The sequence below is a fragment of the Equus caballus genome, chromosome 7 (genome assembly GCF_041296265.1).
Source record: "Equus caballus isolate H_3958 breed thoroughbred chromosome 7, TB-T2T, whole genome shotgun sequence".
In the NCBI taxonomy this organism is placed as follows: domain Eukaryota; kingdom Metazoa; phylum Chordata; class Mammalia; order Perissodactyla; family Equidae; genus Equus; species Equus caballus.
The window spans coordinates 2374469-2400941 of NC_091690.1; the positions used below are offsets into that span (position 1 = coordinate 2374469).

The 26473-nt window shown below is 59.1% G+C and overlaps 1 protein-coding gene across 17 annotated transcripts in view; it reads left to right on the top strand.

Moving 5' to 3' along the window:
• The window catches only part of CELF5 (CUGBP Elav-like family member 5), a 46932-nt gene that overhangs the window by 11416 nt on the left and 9043 nt on the right, over positions 1-26473 (top strand). For 5 of the 17 annotated variants that reach the window (XR_011440355.1, XR_011440356.1, XM_023646400.2 and 2 more), the window contains exons 2-8: positions 6902-6984; positions 18563-18614; positions 19782-19910; positions 21396-21475; positions 24029-24175; positions 24968-25109; positions 25193-25339. Coding sequence is in view for 12 of the 17 variants with exons in the window: in XM_023646400.2 (XP_023502168.1) it covers positions 6902-6984; positions 18563-18614; positions 19782-19910; positions 21396-21475; positions 24029-24175; positions 24968-25109; positions 25193-25339 (780 nt within the window). In the remaining 5 variants the exon portion in view is untranslated. The other 12 variants (XR_011440357.1, XM_023646402.2, XM_023646406.2 and 9 more) reach the window with 11 other exon arrangements.

Here is a 26473-nt window from a genome sequence, read left to right on the forward strand (position 1 = left end):
GGATGGATGGTGGATGGATGGTGGATGGTGGATGGATGGTGGATGGATGGTGGATGGATGGTGGATGGATGGTGGGTGGATGGATGGATGGATGGTGGATGGATGGATGGATGGTGGATGGATGGTGGATGGATGGATGGATGGATGGTGGATGGATGGATGGATGGTGGATGGATGGATGGATGGATGGATGGTGGATGGATGGATGGATGGTGGATGGATGGTGGGTGGATGGATGATGGATGGGTGGATGGATGGTGGATGGATGGTGGATGGATGGATGGATGGTGGATGGATGGTGGATGGATGGATGGATGGATGGTGGATGGATGGATGGTGGATGGATGGATGGTGGATGGATGGTGGATGGATGGATGGATGGTGGATGGATGGTGGATGGATGGTGGATGGATGGTGGATGGATGGGTGGGTGGATAGATGGGTGAGTGGGTGGATGGGTGGGCGCATGGAGGGCAGTCTCTGGTGCAGCGATGGTGTCTACATCCGTGGGAGGAGTCAAGAGGGCTGTGGGCAGGAGGTTGGGGAATCCTGAAGAGCCCTGAGGGGCCCCACATGTGAGGCGAGGGCGGGGTCTGGGGCAGCAGTGGACGCTGAGCAGCCGCAGGCGGGGAGGTGGGAGGTCAGCCCGGAGGCGGCGCCCCTGGTGCCGGGGTCCAGGTGAGCCCTGGCCCGGGCCGGGAATGGGTGAGTTTCTGAGTGCGGGGAGGGGCCGTGGATAGGGGAGAGGACCTGTCAGCCCCACTGTCCTCAGCCGACTGGGGCACAGCCTCGGGCTGAGAGGATGGCGGAGGAGGGGGAGAGGGTGACCCCACAGCAGAAGGGAGAGTCTCCTCGAGTCCTTAGTGGGCGGTACTGCGATTCCCATTTGACGGATCAGAAAGTGGAGGCTCAGAGAGGTTGAGTGGCTGGCCCGAGATCACACAGCAGAAGGGCTTGGGCAGGCTGAGGGCCCGTCTTTAGCGCTAGATGACAGAGCTGAGACTAAAGACCAAGCATGTGGGATGCCCCGCATGCAGGGGGTTGGGATCAAAGGGTTTTGAGACGGGGCTTCGCATGATTGGTCGTGGTTGGGGTGCTGGCTGCGGAGGGGGGTGCAGGAGACGTTGGTGATCAGGGAGGCGATGAACAAGGGTGTTTCCCCAGCACAGCTGGTGCGTAATAATTGCTCAGGAAACATTGACCGTGTGTGAAGCATGGTGGGGAAGGCGGGGGATAAAAATGAATCAAATATGGTCGCTGCCCCCAGGAGGGAGTCTTGATACTAGCAGGTCAGCTTGGAAACAAAATCATGCATTCAGTCAACGAGTATTTATTGAGCCCCTCTTGTGTACCTGGCACTATTTAGATCCTGGGGACCCAGCACTGAACAGAACACATGAAAAATCCTGTCCTCATGGAAATGACATTTCCGTGGGGAGACAGAAATAAACAAATAAAATATATGGCGTGTGAGATGGTGCTGAGGGCGCTGGAAAAAAATAGAACAAGGTGTGTGAGGGGGGGTGAGGGCTGTCATTTGAGACAGGAAACTTCACTAAGGAGGTGACATTGGAGCCAAGAAAGTGAGAGAGTGAACCGTGTAGAGATCTCGGGGAAGCATGTTCCAGAACAGCCTGTGCAAAGGCCCTGGGGCAGGCATGTGGGAGGAACAGCGAGGAGGCCCGTGTGGCTGGAGCTGAGGGAGGAGGGGGGGAGAGAGGGAGGAGGGAGAGCGGGGAGGGGACGGGCACGTCGTGCGGGGCCTGGGGGGCCGCGGGGAGGATATGGGCTTCTCCCCGGAGGGAGGGGAGCCTGGAGGGCTGCGGACGGAGGAGGCGGGACGGACTCAGGGGCTCCAGACGCCCTCTGGTGGCGGCTGCGGGGAGGACAGACGGGGACCAGGAGGAGGGGCCGGCGCTGGTCCGGGAGGTGATGCCGGGGCCCAGGATGGAGGCCGTGATCAGTGGCCACGTTCTTGCTGAGCAAACACCGTGTGGACGCTGGGGCCACGTCGGTGACAGGGACACCCCGGTCCCCACCCTCAGGGGCTCCCAGTCCCGTGGTCAGAATAACGGTGACTAGGCAGTTCCGGCCGAGTGAGCAGGGCTGAGATGGGGGCGCGGGGACCCCCGTGGGCGCCGGACCCACATGGGCCAGGCGGGGGGCTCCCCGGAGGCGGCCACAGCTCGGCTGGCTGAGGAGGAAGGAGCCGGGCCAGGATGCGCGAGTGTGGACGGCGGAAACGGCGAGCTCAAGGGCGGTCAGTGAGAGGCCGGGTGTGGGGTGTGGCCGGGGTCAGGCTGCAGCCAGGGACATGGCCAGCGTCCTTCGGGGTCAGTCCCCAGACCTCCAAAGCTCCACAGGAAGTGACAAAACCCCAGCCCCGCGTCCCTCCATCTGTCTCCGGCTGACCACGCAAGGGCATCTGTCTCGGCCTCTCCCAGCCTGTGAGGATTGGCGGCACCCATAGGTCAAGGTGGGGTCCCCGGAGCCCAGGCTGAGCTGGGACCTGTAGCCACGGCCGCCACTGTCCCCTCCTCAGGGAGCATCCGGGGCTGCAGGGAGAAGGGCCGTGTGCAAGGAGTCCCGCGGACACAGGCTCCCGTTCCAGCTCCGTCACTGCTGTGGGTGACCTGGGCCACTGCGAACCTCGGTCTCCTCATCTGTAAGCTGGGCACTGCTCTCCCCACCACGGGGGCTCTGCGGGGTCACCCCGGAGCCCCGTGTTTGCGAGGGCCAGGTCGCTAAGTAGTTCCCTAAGGAGTCAACTTACCTGCTGTGCAGCCTTAGGCAAGTCACTTTGCCTCTCTGAGTCTCGCTTCCCGCATACTCTGCCTAATGCGCCCTCAAAGGATTCCTGCGGGGAGCCAAGTACCGAGGACGGTGACCGCCCTGTCGACGTGCTCGGTGAATCGGCTGTTACTCCTGCTGCTATTGTCTTATAAGGGGGAGGATATTGCGGTGGAGAAGGGCATCGAGTGGACTTAGTCCCCCAGGGTCCAAATCCTGCCCCCGTCTCTGTGTGACCTCGGGCAGATGGCCTAATGGCCAGTGCCTCAGTTTCCCCATCTGCAAAGTGGCGAAAATAATAGATACAGTGGTGCCGTCCTTTTGAAATAGTCTGAGGATGCAAGGGGTTGACGTGGGTGACACGTCCCCGTAAGGGGCCTGGAGAGGGTAGGACGCCCTCTCTTCCTGCCCCAGCCCTGCAGACCCCCGGGGCTCGGCCAGCGTGGGAAGGGCCACTGGACACCAGCCCCGACCCCTCGTCGTTGCTGATGTGTGTGTGGGCGGGTGGCCGGGGCTGGAATCGGGGCGGGAGGCTCGCTCAGCGTGGGCGCTGGACGGGCTGAGTTTCCCCCCAAAGGGTCCCTGTGGGACGAGGGCGCAGCAAACCAGATCCCGCACAATCGAGAGGGGGTCCCCGGCCTCTTTGTTCGACCCTGCCCCACACTTCTCAGAAAGGTGGGCTATTTTAAGGGTCCTTTCAGGGAGGGGTAAGGCAGATATGTGACTGTGGAGACACAGGGAAAATTTTAGAAAAGATGCAAGCTCCAGGCAGTGTATCCCAGTGGTCAGCGCACGGTCCGTGGAGCCTGTCTAAACCCTGGATGTTCCACTTACCAGCTGTGTGACCTCGGGCAAGTCACTTTGCCTCTCTGTGCCTCACCGCGTCCTCTGTGACATGAGGGCAATGCCAACAGCTCCTTTGTGGCTTGTCGATACATCACCCAGATTTCTGCCTTTGTGTTCACTTGGCGTCTTCCTTGTGTGCCTCTCTGTGCCCCAATTTCCCCCTTTTATAAGGACCCCAGTCCTGTTGGCCTTAGGACCCACCCTAGTCCAGGATCGACTCGCCTTAACTATTTACATCCGCAATGACCCTATTTCCAGACAGGGTCCTGTTCTGAGGTCCTGGGGGTTAGAACAGCAACGTATGCGTTTGGGGGAGGGAGGAAAACGAGTCAACCGTCACAGGGACCGGAAGTCAAGGCTCTGTTTGTCCAGAAATGGGTAAATATCATGCATTTTCATCAACTCAAAAACAGAAACTCAGAAGAGATCGGGCCGAGCGCACAGGACAGGATTTCAGCACCACGGACAGCGGCTCGCAATTCGATTTTCCTTCCAGACCCGGAGGCCGCGCGGGGTCCCACCCACCCCTCCCGGGACCTGCAGACGGGGGGTCCACAGGCAAGAGGTGACCCAAGGCCGAGGGGGTTTTGCCCCTATTTTACATCTGCCTGCAGCCCAAGTTTCTGCCGGCCACGCCTAATTTCCCTCAGGCCTTGGGGCTGGCTGTCTTGGCACCTCTTCTCGCCCTGAAGACCTTGTGGGGCTAATTCAGAAAATAGAAACACACACACACACACACACACACACACACACACACACACACGCACACAGAGGGAAAGACAAGTCACGGGCTGAGAAAAGGTGTTGGTGTTGCATGTAACCCCGAACGGATAAGCACGTACAATATATAAAGAGCGGCGACAAAGCAACAAGGTGCCCCGCTCCGTTCACGACTATAGGAATGTGCGTTAAAATGTCGATGAAACGCAATGACACACCCACCCCGTGACGGACATTTCAAAGGCTGGCAGAACCAAGAGGCGTGAAGTGGATTCCCAGACCCCACTGGTGGGAGGATACGTTGGCTCAACTCTCTTTGGGAAACTGTTGGAAAGAATCGATTAAAATCAACATACGCCTCCCTTATAACTAGCAGTTCCATTCCTGGGTGTGGCCTTGTGCCTCCAAACACATATGCCAGAATGTTCCATAGCAGCTTTATTTATGATGGCCCCAAACAGCAGACAACCCAAATGCCATCCACAGGAGAATGGATAACCAATTTGTAGGATCTTTGTAGGATAAAATATTACACAGAAACGAAAAGGAATTAACACCTGATGCGTACGACCCCCTGTTGTTGGGTGAAGGAGCCAGACACCAGCGTGCACGGATGCTGTCATCTGTTTACACAAGTTCAAAAGCAGGAAGCGCTAACTGGATTAGTTAGTGGTGCACGCGGGGTGGGAGACCATAACCAAAAGCAACGCCGCGGTCATCCCAGGAGCTGGGGCAGCGTTACCTCGGGGACCGAGGGGCTTGTGATGGCGCAGGAGGAACTCTGGGGCTCCTGGGGCTGCCGTGCTCTATTTTGGGACCTGTGAAATGGTTATGTGACTTGATAATTATTTGTTACCTTTTACACTTACATGTTCTGCACTTTTTCTGGACGGAGTGTGTTTGTCATATAGCCCAATTACAATTTTTTATTGTGGTAAAATATACATAACATAAAATTTACTATCTTAGCCATTTTTAATTGCACAGCTCAGCGGCATGCAGCACATTCACACGGTTGTGCCACCATCCCCACCATCCGTCTCCAGAACTTTCCATCTCCCCAAACTGAAGCTTGGTCCCCATGAAACGCTGACTCCCCACCCCTCCCCCAGCCCCTGGCCCCCCATCCACTGGGGAGGGAGCTGGGGTGGGGGACACAGGGTCTGACAGCATTACAGCAGCCAACGGTGGTCTCATTTCACAGGCGGTGAAACTGAGGCCCACAGAGGGCAGAGAGGCAAAGCCCAGCGCTGGGGCCCAGACCCCCGTGTCCATCCCAGGGGACCTGACACCTGCCTGCATCCCCACCCCGCCCGGGGCAAAGGCCTTTCCAAATACCTTTGACCTCCTTGGTCCCTCTCTGAGGGCTTCTCTCTCTCCCCGTCTCTCAATGTCTCTTGTGTCCGCGGTTCTCACGCCTCGCAAGCCCCGCCCCCGCCCCGGGACGTCGTCCAATCACAGCCTCACTCTGGACCACTTCGGGGGCCGGCCCCGCCCCTCGCCTCTCCTGATTGGCCCCGCCCTTTGCCGCCGCGCCACGCCCCCTCTAGCTCCGTCCCCGCCCCCTGATTGGTCCATCCAGTTGGCACTCTCGGACCATCCTCTCTGATGGGGGAAATTGAGGCCCAGACAGGGGCAGCGCCAGATCCTAGGCCACAAAGCAGGTCAGTGGCAGAGCCCACTGCTCCTCATCCCAGTGTGGCGGCCTCTTCTGGCTCCTGGAGGCTGCTGGTGGCCTCCCCACCCTGCTCCCCGGGGCCAGCAGCTCTGCCCGCTGCCCCCACCCGCCTCGCCAGCTCTTCATCTAGCGTCAGCCGCAGATTTAATTAACAGCTGTGTCTCCTCTCTCCTCCTCCCTGTCTCACCCTTTGGGGGGTATGGCGTGGGAGGGAGCACTGAGCTCTGCTACTGGCCCCCCCCCCCAAAGGTGGCTCCAGCGTCCTCTTCTCTTTTTATTTTTTTAATTGTCGTAAAATACACATAACGTAAAATTTACCATCTTAACCATTTTTTTCCAGTTTTTTTTTTATTGTGGTAAAATACGTATAACATTAAATTCACCATCTTAATCATTTTAAGTGCACAATTCAGTAGCATTAAGCGCATTCACACGGTTGTGCCACCATCCCCTCCATGCGTCTCCAGAACCTTCCATCTCCCCAAACTGCAGCTGTGTCCCCATGAAACGCTGACTCCCCACCCCTCCCCCAGCCCCTGGCCCCCCATCCACTTTCTGTCTCTGTGGATGTGGCTCCTCTGGGGACCTCCTGTGAGTGGACCACACAGTGTGTGTCCCTCTGTGTCTGGCTCACGTCACTGAGCATCACGTCCTCCAGGTCCGTCCACGTGGGAGCAGCTGTCAGGATCTCCTTCCTTTTTAAGGCTGAGTAATGTTCCGGTGTCTGGATGGACACATTGTGTTTACCACCATCCGTCCAAGGACACTTGGGTTTCTTCCACTTCTTGGCTACTGTGACTCACGCTGCTGTGGACGTGGGTGTGCACCATCCTTTTCTCTGAACGCCCCCGTTTCTCTCCCCTCCAGGTTGTGCCTTTCTCACCTACTGTGCCAGGGACTCCGCCATCAAAGCTCAGACCGCCCTGCACGAACAGAAGACCTTGCCCGGGGTGAGTTCTGGGTCCTGTCTGGGGAGGGGGCATGGCGGGGTGTTGCTCTCAGTCTGGGGAAGGCCGGGGCCCTTCCTGGGATCAGCTGTGAAGCCCACGTGCCTCTGGACTCAGAAGGAGGTATAAGGAGCAGAGGGACAGAAATGATCACCAGAGTGAGCATTTATTGAGTGCCAGCTACATGTCGTGCCCTCTACTTCCCACCAGTGTGGTCGCATGTGGTTGTACAGGTTGTATACTGCACAAGGGCACTTGGCCCAGCGTGCAAGTGTCATTGGGCTGAGACCTGAAGGATAAGGAAGAATTAGCAGGTGGAGGGAACAGCACATGCAAAGGCCCTGGGGCAGGCCCGGGCCTGGTGTGTTGGAGGAAAAGCGAGGAGGCCGGTGTGGCTGGAGCAGAGGGAGCGAAGGGGACAGAGGGAGGACAGAGGGCAGGGAGGGGACGGGGCAGGTTGGGCAGGGCCCATGGGCCTCAGGGAGGAGGCTAGACGGTGCCTGCTTCTCACCACAAAAAGAAAAGGGATTTTCTTTGTCCTAATGGGGCAAATGGAGCTACGGACCCTCGATGCAGGGGCTGCTTGGGCAGTATTTCATCCCCAGGGGAGGCTGGCTCAGGCTCTGCCGCTGCTGGGTCTCCCTTGTCGGCTGTGTCCTCTTTGGGTGGGCGGGAAGTCCCTGCCCCCAGTGAAGGATGGCTGGTCCCCCTGAGACGGCAGAGATGGGCCTCCAGGTGGTGCCTCTTGATGGAAATGGAAGGAACCACAGCGAGACCCGGGGCACCCCAGCCCATGAGCTCTGGGCGGGGGGGCTCGCCCTTCCTTCTGGAATGCTCGGGGACTCTCAGCATCAAGGGCGTTCCGGGACTGCTTGGGTGGGATCTGTAGCCGTCAACGCTGGGAACACGGACACAGGACGGCTGACAGTGGGAAATCTGGGGTGCGCCTGCCAGGGACGTGACAGCGTGGCATGAGTTGACTCGACTTTGAACAAGCATCAAAAGCTTCCGGGGGTGGCCTCAACCTCATAGTGAAGCATAAAGAGCCCCTCTTTGGCGGCCACATCAGCGAGCTCCTTACTCAGCTCCAGCCTGTCCTTGCTGTGTGACGGTGAGCCACTGACTTAACCTCTCTGATTGTCAGCACTGGAAGAGTATAACAGGGTGGGGTGAGGGAAGGAAAACTGTAGAGCAGGTGGTCATGGAGAGCTTCACCGAGGAGGTGACATTGGAGAAGTGACTTAAAAGACGGGAAGGAAGGGCATGCCAAGAGAGGGAACAGTCTATGCAAAGGTGACTCAGAACCTGTGGAATAAACACCACCCAGAATTCACTCTTTTCCCTCCTCCGACCTTGGGTCAATACCGGAAACAGGGGAGCAGGTCCCCCCATCCAAGTCAGCGCCCGGGGCACGGTGGAGTTCTGCATGCTATATTAGTCATCCTCTGCTGCGTAACAAATGACCCCACAACTTAGTGGCTTCCCACCGTCAGCACCCGTCCTCTCACGGTTGCTGGGGGCGGAAATTTCCAGAGAAATCCGTACCCACGTGGAGATGTGCCAGAATTTCTGGCAGTCCCCCAGCTAAATGCCTCACCCCGGTCCCCTGATGGGATCACGAGACCCAAAGCCAGCCCCCCTTTCCACTGCCTGAGGCCTCGGAGGCCTGGGAACCAGTTGCGTCTCTGTTGGGGGCTGATGCTGGGCTCTGGGCTCCATCAGCAGCTGAGAGGGAAGATGGAAGAACGTGGAAGAACTGAGAGCTCTTCTTGCCAGGCTGGGCTCCTGGGGCTGAGGCCACCTTGAGAGGAAAAGATGCCACACTTGCCAGGGTTTCTTCTCTGTGTCCGGCTCAGGGGTCCTTCGTCCCTCTCTCTCTGTTCACTCTCCCCAGCCAGCCCATGGATCCAATGCTGTCATCCATCCATCCATCCATCCATCCATCCACCCATCTATCCACCCAGCCCTCCACTCACCCACCTATCCATCCACCCACTCATCCATCCATCCACCTACGCATCCATCCATGCATCTGTCCATCCACCAATCCATCCATCCACCATCCACCCATCCGTCCATCCATCCGTCCATCCACCCATCTATCCACCATCCCTCCATCCACTCATGCATCCATCCATCCATCTATCCATCCACCATCCATCTTTCCATCCATTCCTCCATCCATCTATCCATCCACCCATCCATTCCTCCATCCGTTCCTCCATCCATCCACCCATCCACCCATCCATCCATCCACCCATCCATCCATCCATCCCTCCATCCACACACTCATCCACCCATCCATCAATCCCTCCATCCATCCACCATCCATCCATCATCTACTGTCTACCCATCCATCCACCCATCCATCCACTCATCCATCCATCCATCTATCCATCCACCCATCCATCTTTCCATCCATTCCTCCATCCATCCATCCATCCACCCATCCACCCATCTATCCACCATCCCTCCATCCACTCATCCATCCATCCATCCCTCCATCCACACACCCAACCACCCATCCATCAATCCCTCCATCCATCCACCATCCATCCATCCACCCACCCATCTGTCCAACAAATCTTTATTAATCCCCTACCATTTTCCAGGCATATGCTACACTTATATCACCAGCTCTGTGACCAGCAGCCCCCTGGGAACTCCCCCAGACCCAGCAGACCCAAACTGGCCATAGCATCCCCTTTGAACGGGGTTCCCCTCCTTGACTTGTGGGCATCAGCCACCTCCTGCCCCCCCCCCCACCCCCATCGCCCACAGCCCCACATCCTGCTCTCCAGAGCCTCTCCCCCATGTGTCGCCCCTTCCTCTGCTTCTGTGATCCCGTGGGTTCAAACCCCGACTCCACCGCTCTGAGGCTGTGTGACCTTGGGCAGAGTCTTTCCTTGGAGGCTCGGTCACTCTTATCTCCACGATGTGCGTCTCCGTCTGCATTGGACAAGGCTGGAGACAGGTTGTGAGAAGGGTGGGTGCAAAGCAGACACTATTGTGGGAGACATTCAGCCCTCATATTTCAGTCCCCGGGAGCCCCCCGTTCCTAGAGCTGCCTCACTCCTCAGGCTCTGAGGACCCCGAAAGAACACCAACCCCGCGCTCGTGCCCAAGGACTCACAGGGACTGGCCTTCCTACCCGGAGAACCGCTCCCCTGCCTTCAAGGCGCGTCCAGTGGTCTGCTCCCTCTGCTCGTGCCTGAGCCCTCTGGGCTGGGGGCGTCTGCGTCCGGCCAGGTCTCCCCCTAGATTGGGGGGGGGTCCCTCTGGGGCGGCCCCTGTGCTGAGTCCTCAGCACCCAGTGCTTCATTCAACAAAAGTTTACGAGCCCGTGCTGTACGGCAGGGACAGGGGTGCAGGACAGACAGAGAATGAACCAGCAAACAACGAGATGGACTCCGAGGGCGGGAAGAACATGAGGATGAGAAGCGGGTGACGTTCCGAGTGGTGACTTGGGATGGGGCTCTGGTCGGAGGAGGCTTCTCCGGGGAGGCTGTTGGGGGCCAGAGCGACAGCAGGGGGTCCAGGGAGCTGTGGTTGTTCGGGTGACTTCATGGAGGGCAATCAGGGCGGCTTCTTGGAGAAGGGGGCATTTGAGCAGAGGATTGTGGCAGATGGAGACGGATATGGGGGTGGTGTGGGGACAGAAGGCACCAAGACTCGGAGGCAGGAATGTGCCAGGCGTTGAGTGCAGGAACACACGAGAACCCTGTGTCTCCCAGAAGAGTTCGTGATAGGTTAGGAGGGGTTCCCAACTCAGGCCCCATTCTGCCCCCAGGGGACACTGGGCGACGTCTGGAGACCCTTATGATTGACATGCCTGGGGGCTGCTCCTGGCATCGAGTGGGTGGGGCCAGGGATGCTGCCCCGCCCCCCACAGCGCCCAGGACGGCCCCACAGGGAGTGACCCAGCCGCCGCCAATAGCGCCCGGGCAGAGAAACCCTGGTTATGGGAATAAGGAGCTGGTGAATGTTCGAGAGCAGTGCTGACTCAGAGAAATAAAATGCAAACCACATACAGCATTTAAATTTTTCTAGGAGCAACATTTAAAAAGGAAACAGAAACAGGTGAAATGAATTTAAGCACCGTATTTCATTTTAACCCAATATCTCCAAAATCTGATCATTTCAACAGGCAGTCAATAGAGTCAAAATCAGAATGATTAATGAGGTGGTTCGCGTTGCTTTTCTTCATCCCGAGTGTTCCAGAATCCCGTGTGTGGGGTGCACGCTCCCGGTGCATCTCGGCTGGGACACTCAGTTATTATCAGAAACGCTCCATCTGTATTTGCATGTTTTATAAAATCGACAGTCGAAAAAGCAGATCCACACGCCCATGTGGTTCTAAACATCCTTAAAGGTTTGCCAAGAATGGAGTCAGGTGTCAGTTTTTAGGTTTAGATTTCTATTCATCGTCATTTTAAAAAATTTAAAATTTTCCTCCTCGGTCGCACAAACCACGTTTCAAGTGCTCAAGAGCCGTACGTGGCTGGCGGCTACTGGACTGGGCAGCGTGGTTCTACACTGTTCTAGGCTGTGGGTCAGCAAACTTTTTCTGTGAAGCACCAGAGAGTCAATCTTTTTGGCTTTGCCAGCCGTACAGCTTCTGTGGCCACCGCAGACAGCGCGTAAATGAGTGGCGGGCCGGCGTACCAATAAAACTTTATTTACAAAAACAGACAGGGGGCCAGAATAGGGCCGTGATTTGCCAGTCCCCATTCTAGATCATCGCTGTGCAATAGAACTTTCTGAGATGACACAAATGTTCTGTCTGTGCTGTCACGGTGGCCGCTAGCTCCCGGTGGCTACAGGGTCTTCGAAATGTGCCAGGTATGAGTTAGGAACTGAATTTTTAATGTGATTTGATTTTAGTATATTTAAGTTTAAACTTAAACTGCTACTAGTGGCTACTGTATTGGACAGTGAAAATCTAGAATGTTCTAGACTGGGGGACAGCTACTGTATTGGACAGCACAGATCTGGAATGTTCTAGACCAGGAGTCAGCTACCATATTGAACCATGCAGACCTAGAATGTTCCAGACCAGGAGTCAGCTACCATATTGAACCATGCAGACCTGGAATGTTCCAGACCAGGAGTCAGCTACCATATTGAACCATGCAGACCTGGAATGTTCTAGACCAGGAGTCAGCTACCATATTGAACCATGCAGACCTAGAATGTTCCAGACTAGGAGTCAGCTTCTGTTTTGGACAGCACAGACCTAGAATGTTCTAGATCAGCTATCATATTGGACAGCACGGATCCAGAATGTTCTAGACCCAGGAACATGAAGCATTGTCGTTACACATCTAGATTTTGGGGTTCGAGGTCTCTGACGAGGCTCAGAGGGTGGGGAGAGGTGAGGAGTCTCGAGCAATGAAAAGTATCACACACTTAGAGAGACGGGCATAGGACACAATTATAGAGCAAGTACCCCGTTACCACTGCGCAGTTGGCGTGCCCGTGTTCCCAGGGCCGAGCCCCCTAGTGTCCTGTTGGAGCAGCTCTCCTGACTTTTACGATAACCGGCCCCTGCTTTTCTTCACTATCTTAGCCTGAAATATTAGATGGCTCTTTCTGGTTTCCTTCTAATGTAATATGCACAGAATTGTATTATATGTAGTCTTTCCCGCCTGCAGTTTTTTCACTTCTCTGATGCTGATAACGTTCAGCATCAGGCGTCGGTGGCTGGCCCTTTTTCATGGCCGTGTAGTATTCCACGGGGTGACCACACACTTTATTCATGCATCCTCCTGCCGGTGGACATTCGCATTGTTTCTCGTTTTTGCTGTTAGGCGTAGAGATCCTTGTCCGCATTTCATTGTTGGTGGACGCGTGCCGCATTTCCGTCGGGCATGTGCTCAGGATTCTGATCCCTGAGTGTGTGGACCAGCGAAGGGGCTGACTTTGGGGGTGAGCTGCCCTCCCCTGGGGACCCCACCGTCACAGCAGGGACTGGAGGCTCGTGGGCAGGTGGCATGAGGAGCAGACGGGGGCGCAGGGGCGGATGGTCCCCTTCCCCTGTCAGAGCATCTGAGCGCAGCCGGCTGAGCCCCCTCCCCAGGCGTCTTGGGATGACAGGGCAGCCACTCAAGGTTCGCCCCGAGATGGAGCAGCCCCGAGCCGGCTCCCGGGCCGCACGGTGACACAGCCAGGCAGTTGGGGGGCAGAGCCGGGTCTCGCCAGAGACCATGACGGCCACCGTCTCTCCTGTCCCCGCTCCCCCCCCAGAAAACCCCCGTGTGTGTGTGGGGGGGAGACAGGATGGAGTGGACACTGTGCCTTCTTCTCTCTCTAAAAACCAGGAGGGGTGACCCCCACCACTTGCTGGCTCTGTGCTTCTCCCCGGACTACGGCACAGCCAAGCCCCCTCCCATAATGCTGCTTTCTGATGCGAGTGACACCCCCCCCTTTCCAGTCCCCTCTTTGAGTGTGACAGCGGCATCCGTGGGGGACGCAGTTTAAACACATCTCAGCCTTCTGGAATAGGATCCTACATTGAATAACAGAATCCCAGAATAGAGCCGGGGATGGACGGCGGGAGCCTGGGCCCATGCTGGGCGGCGCCTCCCATTCCAGCCGAGGCTCCTCGCGGGGCTGCCGACCCCCAGACGGGGCTCCTGGCGATGGACCGGGTCCCCCGGGGGCGGTGGTCCAGCTCCCGGCTCCTGGATGGCCGCTGGAGGCAACGCTGAGTCTTTCTTCGGGAAGATCTGGGGGTGAGGGACGCCCCACATCTGGCGCATCTGGAAGGGATAGGCTGCTCTGCCCAGCTGTGAGTCTCCCTTGAGCCCCTCCTGAAAGCCCCTTCTGTGCACACGGGGGTCCCTGAGGTGGCCCCCTCTGCAGGAGCTGCCCCCACATCCGGCTCAGCGTCAATTGGACCTGGGAGTGCGCGAGGGGCCCTCAGGTCCCAACGTCTAATGGTTTGACTCCCCGGGCCTCAGTTTCCTCATCTGTAAGATGGGATCGAGGGAGCGTTAAGGAGTCTGTGAGGTGACACCCGCCAGGCGTGGAGCCCAGAACCAGAGCTCAGCAAATCTGCACACCGTGAAGGAATGAATGAGTGAATGAATGAATGTTTGAATGAATGATTGAACGAATGAATGATTGAACGAACGCTTGAATGAACGAAAGGTTGAATGAATGAAGGAAAGGTTGAATGAATGAATGATTGAACGAATGGTTGAATGATTGATTGAATGAATGGATGAATGAACAAACGAATGAATGAATGGATGGATGGATGGCTGAATGAATGAATGGATGAAGGGTCTTGGGCGTGAGGCCGGGACTCCGGGCCGGTGGTCTTTCCCAGCCTGCTGTGGCCGTGAGCTGGGGGTGGCGTGGCCGCGGGGCGCTGGGCCAGCACGAGGCAGCTCTTGGCCCCGGGACAGGGCTGGCCCCGCTCTCCGAGGAGCCCGGCATCCACAGCGGCTTCGTCTGGGGTGTCCTTTGCCGACCTTGTGCTGGGCCTTCGGGGGACGCCGAGCCCCTCAGCCCCAGCCCCCAGGAGGTCGCCCCAAAGAAGGGCGGCGTGTGTGACGGGGACGCACCCTCATCGAGGCTGGGCTGCAGCAAAGCAAGTGGAGGGGATGGAGGGCCTGGAAGGTGCCTTTGAGGGGGCCTTGTGGGGTGAGCATGGGGAGCCGAGGGGCGCCTTCCAGCCGGACCGTTTCGACAGCAGCATCCTGGGGGCCTGGGAGGAGGAGCGGGGAGGAGCTGGGCTGAGCAGCGCGGGAGCCTCGAACGCCGGGACGAGGAGCTGGCACGTTCCTCCCAGGGCAATAGGGAGCCACAGCAGCGTGCAGAGCAGGAGAGGGGCTTGGTCGGCGTGTTTCACACAGGCTGCGCTGGGCCCCGGTGGGAGGGGAGGAGGCTGGGATGGTGACCTGGGCAGCCCAGAGGGGGTCCCATCTGCTGCCTTCCCCTCCACGCCCCCCGGAAACAACCCAATCAAAGCCTCCCCTGGGCTCCTGCACCTTCCAAAGGCACAACCTTGCAAATCCAGGAGCATCTCTGGGGCCCCGGCCTGGCCTCGGGGGGCTCCTCCTACAGTCCCTCCCCAGCAGCCTCAGTTTCCCCATCTGTAATACACACAGTCAGACACAAGGAAGCCTGTTTTGCCAGTGGTGTATGGCTTGGTTGAGGTCACCCAGCAAAAGCTGGGGGGCAGAGCAAGGACCGGACCTCAGTGACTTACTGCATGCCCACTCCAAAGACACAGACACTCCCAGAGCCCCAGCCCCCAGGACCCTGGGCTTGAGGAGTGGCTGGGTCTGCAGAGGACCCTGAGGAAACCCACAGGAGGTCAGGCCTCTGCTTCTGGCTTTCTCCTCTCCCTTTCTGGTTTGCCCATCCGTAAAATGGGCATGTCTCCATCTCATAAAGTTGTTTGGAGATTAAATGAATCCGTGGATGTAGGTATTGCTCCAGCACGAGAAAGTGTCTCCCGCCCACAAACTCCTACTCATACTTCAAAACCCACTGCAGATTTTCCATCTCCAGTGCAGCCCTAAGATAGCCTTTGGCTCTTCACTGTTCTCTGCTCTATGCTCTCCCAGCTGTTGATCCCTCCTTCCGCCTCAACCCTGACCCCATGGGAACGGGAGTGTCTGTCTGCCTCTGTCCCCCCCCCCCCCCAGCCACCAGACTAGAGGGATCTTCCCCAGGGTTGCAAAATTACTCAGCATGGGGCACACCCAGAATGTCGTAGAATAAATGAGAAGAGGAAGGGAGGGGGCAGGGAAGGGTTGCAGCGATGGGGAGCCAGAGAAGGTGGAGGAGGAAGGGGGGCACTCTGCAGAGACCTCGGTGGGACAGATGGAGAGAGGGAGCCGGAAGGAGGTGGGCAGAGCCAGATGGGCGGGCAGGGGCGACAGGAGGGGTGGGGTGCGGGGAGACCCAGCTCCCCCGGGCGCGCCTCCTCGGGGCCGGCGGGCAGTGCGGGAGGCCCGGCCTCCGGCGGGCGGATCGCCGGGGCGCGGGGCGCGGGCGCGGGGTGCGGCGTGTGCGCGCCTGTGCGCCCAGGGCCGGCCGGGCGGCGGCGGCACGTGGAGGCCAGCCTGGCGCGCGTCTCCAGGCCGGTGGGTAAGGCGGGCCGCGGGGCCGCGGGGTGCGGGAGGCCGGGCCTCGGAGCCTGGCTTTCGAGGGGGGCGCTGGAGAGGAGGGGGCTGCCCACCTGGCATCTCGGGGGCCCGACCGGGACCCCCTCCGCGCGCCGAGCCGACCCAGGAGGGGAAGGGGCCTCCCAGCGGGAGGCGGAAGGTCCCGGGCTCCGCCGGGGGGCGGGGGAGATGCGGAGCCGGTACCCGGGGCCCGGAGGATGGGGTGGGGGCGGAGGGCGCGGTGATGGGGGCAGGTTCCCTCCCCGCGGCCCCCCCTCCCTCGCTCCCTCCCTCGGCTCATCCATCTCGAGATTATATTTAAATATCTCTTTTGTGCGAGGCAGGAGCTGGGCTCGCCCCTAAGAGGCAGTTTCCATGGCAACAACAATTGCCAGCTTCCGTGTGGTGAATCAGCGTTGCCATGGCAACCCCATCCTCATCTGCCCAAGGTGCTGGGGAGTCCGGGGTGGGGGGGGGGGGGAGGCGGGGAGGAGGTGAGGGCCAGCGGAGGCGGCGTGGGAGGGGTGAGGGGAGCAGGAGGCTGGAGCGCAGGTGCCCCCTCCCCCCCACCGCCCTTCGCCACCTCAGTCTGCCCCCAGCCCAGCGAGTGGTTGACATAATCTCCCGTCCTGTCTCCAGCTAGCGAGGTGTGGTACCCAGGTGGAGCGGGCCCGGGACGTGTGTGTGGGGGGGGGGGGGAGGGAGATGGGGGTCGGCCTTTCCCGGGTGGTCTGGGGCCCTCTGAGGATGCGGCTGGATGGCGGGAAGGTTGGGCTGGGAGGACTGGGGACCCCTGGGTGGGGGAGACAGAGGCCTCTCCGGTTCCGGGGCTCCCAAGTCTCAGTTCACATCGAGGCGGCCCATGTGTGCCCGGGACACACACTCAGAGAGGGGGACCGAATCAGAAAGGGGAGGGGGATGGGACACAGGGAGAGGACTCAGAAAGCGGAAGCTAGAGGGAGGAGGGGGATCTTCCTGGGGAGGGAGCCCAGGGGAAGGGGGTGCCGAGCCGGGACAGGCTCTGAGAGATGGGGAAGGAGATTTGGGGGGGGTCGAAAGTTGGGGAGGGGTCTCTACTCACAGGAGCGGGTGGAAAGATCCCTAAATCTGAAGTCCAGGAAGACTTCGAGCCTCGATTCACCCACCAAGACCTTGGTGGATATAATGAGTAACTGATTTTGACGTCTGTGAAACAGAGGCAGAACCAGGCCTTCCTTCTGGGCAGTTGGGTCCAGCAAGCTCCTCTGATCCTTTCACGTACTCTGCCTCCGTGGCGTGATGCTGCGGTCCCCAGTCTGGAGGGAGACAGAGCAAGACAGAGACACTTCCTGCCCTGAGGCAGAGGGAGGAAGGAAGCCAGAGGGGTGGAAGGCTTGCCTGCGTGGGGTCTTTTGAGCTGGGTTTTGAAGGATGAGTAGGAGTTCGCCAGAGACACCACGTTGGGAGGATGATTCTCCTAGGAGGGGTGGAGAAGCAAATGCCGGCCCCATCGCCCATGGCTCAAGTCTGTTCTCAAATATGCACATTAGCTCATAGTCACAATGGGGTAAGTTTGGGGGTGGCGTTTAGGGGAGCATTTCCTCTATTGAACGTCATTTTCAGTGCCAGCCAGAGGGGACGGAAGTGTCCAGAACAGTGAGTCCAGACGGCAGGCTTGTCCACTGGGGTGTGACAGTCGTCCCACCAAGGCTCAGGGAGCTGACTAAGGTGGCTGCCTCCCTGTATCAGTCAGCTACTGCTGAGTAACAGACCCCAGGCCATTTGATCTGCCCATGATTCTGTGGCTTGGTGAGCCCAGGCTGGGCGCAGCTGGCCGGTCCTTCGGCTGGTCTCCCCCGGGTCCTCACACAGCCACAGTCAGCTAGGGCTTGACCAGGGCCGGCAGGGATGGGCCGGCCTCACTCCCATGTCCTGCCTGTCCGCGGGGCCTCTCTGGGCACAAGGTCTCCCGTCCCCCAGCAGCTCGCCTGGGCTTGTCCCCCTGGCCGCATCACGGGTCCTCGGTCGAACCTGCGAATTCTCTTGAGGCCGAGTCTCGGAGCCCCCACGACTTCACTTCCACCACTTTCTATTGGTCAGAGGGAGTCACGCGTCCAAGTCCAGGGGCAAAAGGGGAAACAACCCCCAGTTCTTGATGAGACGACTGCCAAGTGGCATCACGGACAGGGACCCGAGGAGTTGAGCCATCTTCACAAACCCTCTATGACCCTCGGGGAGGCAAGGAGGCTTCCTGGAGGAAGGGATATTGTCATGGGGTTTTGAAGGCAGAGTAAGAGTTTTCCAGACAGCACGAGCGAAGCCCTGTAGATGGGACCACGTGTCGTTTGGTTTGACTGGGGCGTAGCTGCTGCCAGTGGTGGGAGGGATGCTGAGGCTGGGAAGGTGGGTGCAGAGCTCGGGGGGAGCCCCCACCCACGCTACCTCCACCGCCGACCTTGACCTCCCCCCTCTCTCCACAGATGGCGCGGCCGATCCAGGTGAAGCCTGCGGACAGCGAAAGCCGCGGAGGTAGTTGTCATCTCTCCGTGGCCACTGGCCCGAAGGATGGGGTCCGGGAAGGGCCGGGGATGGCTTTCTGGGCTGTGTGTGTGTTTGCACGTCTGGGCAAGTGCGTGCGTGTGCACATGAGCATGCGTACCCGGGCACGCCCGTGTGCAGATGCATGCGAGTATGCAGGCCTGGGCGTGCATGTGTCTGCGCTGCTGCGGGGGGGGGGGGGGGTGCCTGCCCGCCCGTGTGCACGTCTCAGAGCCCGGCGTGGGCGTGTATGTTCGAGCGTGTGTGCTTGGCTGTTCCAGGCTGGGTGTGTGGGCATGCAGGCTGGGGGTCTGGTGTTTGCATGGCGCGGGACTGCACGGCGGGGGTGCACCCATGGGGCGATGCTCGGCTGTCCGGGGGGGATCCAAGGCTGAGCATCCTTGGAGATTTTCCTTCCACCTCCCCATCTCAGGTGGACTCGGGGCTGAGGGAGAGCGGCCAGCCTTGGGGGCGGTATCTGGGCCAGGGTGTTAGGACCCCTGTGTATGTGTAGGAGCCTGGTAAGGCCCTTCTGGGCTGGGAGCCTTTTTCATTCTCTCCCACCAGGCTGCCAGTGTGGGTCAGGGATTAGAGGGGTGGGGCCTGCCTGTCTCCCTCTCTTTCTCTCCCCTCTCTCTCTTTCCCCCTCTCCCTCCAGATCTCTGGTTCTCTCTCCTTATCTTTTTCTCTCCTTCTGTCTCTCTGGTGCTCTCTCTGCTCCTCTCTGTGTGACTCTCTCTGACTATCTCAGTCTCTCCCTGTCTCTCACCCATCTCTCTCTCCCTGACTCTCCGCTTCCCTCCCACCCCCCATGAGTGACAGCTGCCAGAGAACGGGTTTCCATAGCAACCCAGCTCTCCATCCCTGAGAGACGCTGCCACGGTCCTGATTACAGGGGAGCAGCACAGTAACCCGAGGGGGCGGGGCTCCAGTGTCCCCCACGGGAGAGACGGGCGCAGACTAGCCCCCAGCCTCGGACCTGGGCAGGGCCCAGCGGGGCCTCCAGCCGGGCGCCACCCAACCCCACCAGATGGGGTCCTGTGCACACACACGCCCCGACTCGTCCGGCAGACGGTGACTGCCTGGCCCCTGTGCGCCCTGCTGCCTCCGCTCTGGGTTGGAGGGACCCAGGACTCGGCTGAGGGGTGTCTCCGCCCACAGGGGACCGGAAGCTGTTTGTGGGGATGCTGAACAAGCAGCAGTCGGAGGAGGACGTGCTGCGGCTGTTCCAGCCCTTTGGGGTCATCGACGAGTGCACCGTGCTCCGGGGCCCTGACGGCAGCAGCAAAGGTGATAGCTCGGGGGCGGGGCTTGGTCCCGAGGGGCGGAGCTGGCCCCAGGGGCGGGGCCTGGCACACAGTGGGCGGGCTGGGTAATGAGGGGGTGGGGCTAGCTCCTGGGGGCGGGGCTTGCTGGGGCAGGGAGAGGCACGTGGGAGGGCGGGATGGGCAGTGTGGGTGGGGTTTGGTCCTGGGGGCGTGGCCTGGCAGGCAGGGATAGGCATTCGGGAGGGTGGAGCCGGCAGGGCGAGGCTGCCCCTGGGGGCGGGGCCTGGAACATGAGAGCATGTGATTGGCTCCTAGGGCCGGGCCCAGGCCCACGAGGGGGGTGGGGCTGGATCTGGGGGCGTGGCCAGGCACGTGGGGTGGGACCGGCAGGATGGGCGTGGCTTGGTCATGTGGGCATGGCCTGGCCTGCCGGAGCAGGCATTGGGGAGGGCGGAGCTGGCATGGGGCTGGCTCCTGGGGGCGGAGCCTGGAGTATGAGAGGGTGGGATTGGTTCCTAAGGGCGGGGTCAGGCCCACGAGGGGTGGGGCTGGATCTGGAGGCCGGGTCAGGCACGTGGGAGGGCAGGACGGGCTGGGAGGTGCAGGGGAGGGGTGGAGATGGTCGGGTCCCACCTGGTCCTTCCTGTGTGCCCCTGTCCGTGTGGGGCTGCCTGCGTCCACCTGCTGGCCTCTGGATTTGCCCGTGACCTGTGGCCTGTCTTTCCGCCTCACCCTCCCTAGTCCACCATTCCCGTATGGCTGTACTTTCTCGGAATGACGCTTTAATGCTCTCCAATGGCTTGTTTTCCTGTCTGCCCACTGATGTGCGTGACTAGGGTTGAGTGTCACCTTGACTGTGTCTCTTAGTCCCTGACTCCTTCTGCCTGAGTGTCCAAATGGCTATTTCTGTCTGGGTCTGCACGTGCCTGGTGGTCTCTGGCTGTCTGTCCAGCCAATTCTGCCTGTGTGACCGGCCGGCTGGATCTGCCCTGCCTGGGCTCTCCCCGTCTCTCCGGTTCTGGTCACGCATCTGTCTGGGTCTGCGTGTTACTCTGCCCGCATGAGCCCACAGCACTGTATCTCTCCGTGTCTGTGTTTGATGGTTTGCCACCTTAATTCTGCAGATCTGATTACAACCCTGGGTCTCCTGGTGTTGGCGGCTGTTCTGGAAACCTGTCCCCTTCACTTGGTCTAACCTGCCTCCCCCGTTGTGCACTGCCTCCCACTGTCCATCAGATTGTTGTCTGACAAACAGCTGGCTGGCTGGCTGGCCGGCTTTCCGACTGACTGGCTGACTGTCCAGCTCTATGGCCGACTGACTGTGTGCTTGTCCTGCTGTCTGATCCTTTACTGTCCAGCTGTCTGTCTGTACAAATGACTGGCTGCCTCTGTGTCCGACTGTCTGATTTCTGGCTGCCCGTCCAGGGCTCCCAGCCCCCCTCCTGTGGCCCCTGACCGCCGGGAAAGACCCGGTTGCCCCTCACCCGTTCTCCTTCTCTCGGAGCAGGCTGTGCCTTCGTGAAGTTCTCCTCGCACACGGAGGCTCAGGCGGCCATCCACGCGCTGCACGGCAGCCAGACCATGCCGGTGAGTAGGAGCCGCGCTGCCCACGATGGCCAGGCCCGTCCCTGCGCCCAGGCACCTGGTAGAGAGGACACAGGTGGAGAAAGGGGGCAGTCCCTGACAGGGGTGTGAGTGGGTGTACACACGTGTGTGATCGTGCACGTGTGTATGTGTGCTTGCAAGTAAGTGTGGGGTGTGCATGGATGTATCGCGAGTGTGTGGCTGCATGTGTGTGTTTCTGTGCACATGTGTGGGTGTGTCTAGGGGTGTGGGTGTGCATGCATGCCTGTGTGTGTGAGTGCATTGTGTGCCTGTGTGATTGTTAGTAGGTGAGCTTAGTGCACACACGAGGTGTGTGTGTAAATGTGTGTGGATAAATGTGCACGTGTGTACTAGTGCGTATGCATTTGTATATTGTGAGTGCCTTGTGGGAGTGCATGTGGGCAAGTGTGTATGTAGGCAACTGCATGGGTGTGTTTATACATGGGTGTGCGTGTGTGTGAGTGCACGTGGGTGAATGTGATTGTTAGTAGGTGAGCGTTGGTGTGCACATGAGGTGTGTGTAAATATGAATGGATGTGTTCATGCATGAGCTAGTGTGTGAGTGCTTGTGCAACTATATATGTAGGTGAGGGCACCTGTGTGCTGATGCATGTGAGTGTTCATGAGTGCATGTGTGTGAGTGTGAGCATGCCTGGGTGATGTGGGGGGAACAAGTGCACGTATGTGCATCTATAGGTGTGTGTGAGAGCAAGTGTGTGTGTGTGATGTGGACAAGTGAGCACGTGTGTGAATATGACTGAATGCGATTATGTGTATACATGTGCGATTGTGCACATGTGAGTGTGTATGCGTGTGAATGCGTGTATGCACTGCTGTGTGTATGTGTGGTGAGTGTGGATGTGTGCACGTCTTTGGGAGTGTATGAATGTATGTGAGTATAGAGGGTGAGTGTGTGGGTGGTATGCCTGTGTATGTGTGCGCAAATGTCTGTGAGCATGCATGGTGAATATGCATGTGTATGTGAGCATGAACATGCATGGTGCATGTAGCTATGTGTGTACGTGTGTGACTGTGTGTGTATGTGAGTGCTCATGGTGAGCATATATGTGTGTATGTGAGCATGCACGGTGAGCACACATATGTGTGTGAGTGTGCGCGTATGTGAGCACGCACAGCAAGTGTGTGTACATGTGTGTGAGCGTGCACATATGTGAGCACACATGGCGAGCATGCGTATATGTGTGTGTATGTGAGCATGCATGATGAACGTGTGTATATGTGTGTGTATGTTAGCATGCATGATGAGCGTGCACGTATGTGTGTGAGTGTGTGTGAGCATGCACAGCGAGCACGCATACATGTGTGTGAGCGTGCACATATGTGAGCACGCATGGCGAGTGTGCATATATGTGTGTGAGCATATGCAGAGCGTGAGCATGAATAGTGAGGGTGCGCACGTGTGTGAGTGCACAAGAGGGTGTCCCAGTGGGGAGACCTGAGGGTGGGTTGGGTGGCCAGGCCAGCAGAGGGACATGAGACTGAGGGGGGACAGGCAGCCCCAGGGGAGCAGGCAGAGGAGGGCTGGGGGCATGCGGCCACCGAGGACCCGGGCTTGCTCCTGTGGCAGTGGGGAGCCACCGAGGGTTTCAGCGGGGGGGGGGGGGAGGGGCCAGCTCGGTTGGAAATGTCCCCTCGGGGCCAGAGGAGGGCATGTGCAGGGGGCAAGACTAGAACCTGGAGCCTGCGGTCTGCAGCGGTTCAAGGCTGGGGTGGACCACCCACGTGTGGATGTGGCCCTGTCCCCCAGCAGGAGGCCCAGGGGCCACCATCACTGTACATAAATATCCAAAGCTGCCCCGGGGGAGCCTTGGAGACCCGACTCTCCTCTCCTGGTCGTTCTCGAGAACTGGTGTGAAGGGCAGGCCGTCCCAGAGCCGCCCCTCCCTCGCCCTCTGCGTGCTCGCCCGTGAGCTTTAGGCCCTTCAGGGGCAGGATTCAGCCCAGCACAGGTTGGTCCTCCTCCTGCTCGGCGCTGTCCAGTGATGGGACTGGCGGGCATAGTAGGGAGTGAGCTCTCCGTCAAAGGGGGCATGTCAACCTCTGTGATGCCGGAGTCTCCCCCGTTCTCAGGGGCAAGGTGTCAGTTACGGGGTCTTCCACCTGCGCCCCATTATTCCCCTTTGGCATCTGGATTCTCACCTCTTCTCAGGTGGGGGTGACAGTTATCGGGTCGCCCTTCCGGGTCCCCGTTGTTCCTCTCCAGCGGTTGGATTCTCCACCTGTTTCTGAGAGTGTGGATGAGAGACAGGGTTTCCCACTGCGCCCTCCAAGCCCCCTGGGCCTGGACACCCCGCCTGTGCACACAGGGGGCTGCACAGTCAGGCGCGAGGCCCGGAATGCTCATCTCCAGGCCGTCCTCGATGCGGCGCCTGCTGCTGGGGGCTCGCGGGCAGGGCTGCCAGCTGCTGCCATCCACGCCCCTCACCCCTCACCCCTACACCCCTCACCCAAGGGGCCCGAGGGTCCTGGCCACCTCCTTCCTTCTTCCCCTCGCTGCCTGTGCCGCCCCTGCAGGGCGCCTCCTCCAGCCTGGTGGTCAAGTTTGCCGACACGGACAAGGAGCGGACGCTGCGGCGCATGCAGCAGATGGTGGGCCAGCTGGGCATCCTGACGCCATCCCTCACACTGCCCCTCAGCCCGTACAGCGCCTACGCCCAGGCTGTGAGTGAGCCCAGCGGGCGCGCTTCTGTCTCCGGCCAGGCTCCTGGGCCACGCTGGGGGTCCGGCTCCGGCTCCCTCTCTCTCCATCCGTTCTTCTGCCTCATCTCCCATCTTTCCGTCTCTTGGCCAGTCTCTGACTCGGGGTCCTATCCTGGCTGTAGCTGAGCCCCAATCCCAGCTGAGCCCTCAACCGTGAACCGAGTCCCGAGCCCAAGCTGAACCCCAACTCTGGACTGACATGACCCCAGGCTCAGGCTCTAAACCCAGCCTGAGCCCCTAAATCCAGCCTGAGCCCCATCCCTGGGCTGAGCCTCAGTCTCAAATGAAGACCCAACCTTGGCTGAGCCCCAGATCCTGGGTGTGCCCCAAATCTGGATTAGCCCCACCTCTGGCTAAACCTCCAATTCCAGGCTGACTCCAAACTGAGACTGAACCCTGGCTAAGTTCAATGTTGGCTGATCCCTGATCCCAGACTGAGCCCAAATTCTTGACTGAGCCCTAATCCCAGACTGAGCCCTGATCCCAGACTGAGTCCAAATTCCTGACTGAGCCTTGATCCCAGACTGAGCCCAAGTTCCTGACTGAGCCCGAATCCCAGACTGAGCCCTGATCCCAGACTGAGTCCAAATTCCTGACTGAGCCCTGATCCCAGGCTGAGCCCCAAGTCTCAAGTGAGCCATGACCCCAGCCTGACTCCCCCTAGTTACTAGAGGACCCGGCCTCCTCACTGAGCCATGATCTCGGGGCAGGCGTCACCCTGACTGTGCACGCTGACTCCCTCTCCACCCCCAGCTCATGCAGCAGCAGACGACAGTCCTGTCCACCTCGGGCAGCTACCTGAGCCCTGGCGTGGCCTTCTCACCCTGCCACATCCAGCAGATCGGTGCCGTCAGCCTCAACGGGCTGCCTGCCACACCCATCGCCCCTGCCTCCGGTGAGAGTCCACCAGGGTCACGAGGACGGGCGGGTAGGGCCAGGCCAGGACCGGGCGCCCCATGACCCTCTTCCGCTCTGCAGGATTACACTCACCTCCGCTGCTCAGCACGGCCGCCGTGCCCGGCCTCGTGGCTCCCATCACCAACGGCTTCGCGGGGGTTGTGCCCTTTCCTGGCGGGCACCCGGCCCTGGAAACCGTATATGCCAATGGCCTTGTGCCCTACCCAGGTAACTCAGGTGGCAGGGAGGGTGCATGAGTCCCCATGCCTTGGTGCCCAGGGAACAGAGGGGCAGGACAGAGGAATCGCAGCGGAACAGACACAGCTGTGGGCACAGAGAAAGAGGTTAAACAGAGGAACTGGGCATCCAGACATTTCTGGGTTCAAATTCCGGTTCGGTGGCCCTGGGTGGTTTCTTTAAGTCTCTGAGCCTCAGTTTGCTCCTCTGGGAAATGGGGCGAATAACAGTGGTCATCTCGTGAGGTTGCACTGACAATGCAACCAGCATATAAAATGCTTAATGCATCACCTGGTAGCAAGACCAGCACCATCGGTCTTAATTATTAATTGTTACCATTTGGGAAGATAGCAGCACTCGCATTCATTCATTCATTCATTCAGTGTTGACCACATGCTGATTTGCACCGGGCCCTGCCCTCAGGAAGCAGAGGTCTCCCCTTTCTCTGCTCTCTACCACCATTTCGAGGCAAACATCTTCCAGCGCCTCGCTCAGGGGAAGTCAATCTGTGTCTCCACCAGCGAGGAGAATCTGTTTCTATTTTTATTTTCAAATGACTGGACGCTCCCAAGGAGTTGCAAAAATAGCACAGAGGGGTCGTGGTACCCCTCGCCCAGCTCCCTCTGATGGTAACATCTTGCATCGCCAGAGCACATTGTCAAGACCGGGACACTGCGATTGGTACAGGGCGATGCACTCAGCTGGGGCTGGAGGCCTTATTCGGGTTGCCTGCACTCGTGTGTGTGTGTGTGTGTGTATGTGGTTCTATGCCATCTTATCACAGGATCGATTCATGTACGCACCACCACCGTCAAGATACAGAATCCATCCATCTCTACAAAGTAATTCATTCCTGCGACCCCCTTAGAGTCACACTCCCCCCACCATCTTCTAGCAACCTCTCTCTACTCCAGCAGAATATTCTGGCTGAATTTTCCCCAGACTCACCGTCTCCGGTGACCTGGACAACCTCTCTCCTCCCCTGCCTCCTCCCCTAGAGGCAGTGGGAGGGTCACAGCCACACGGGGGATCCATAGGGGGTGTGATGAAGTGTGGGAGGGAGAGAGGGGAAGGGATGAGGGTGGGTGGCGAGCTGGAGCACAGGCCTGGAGTCCTGGAGAATCC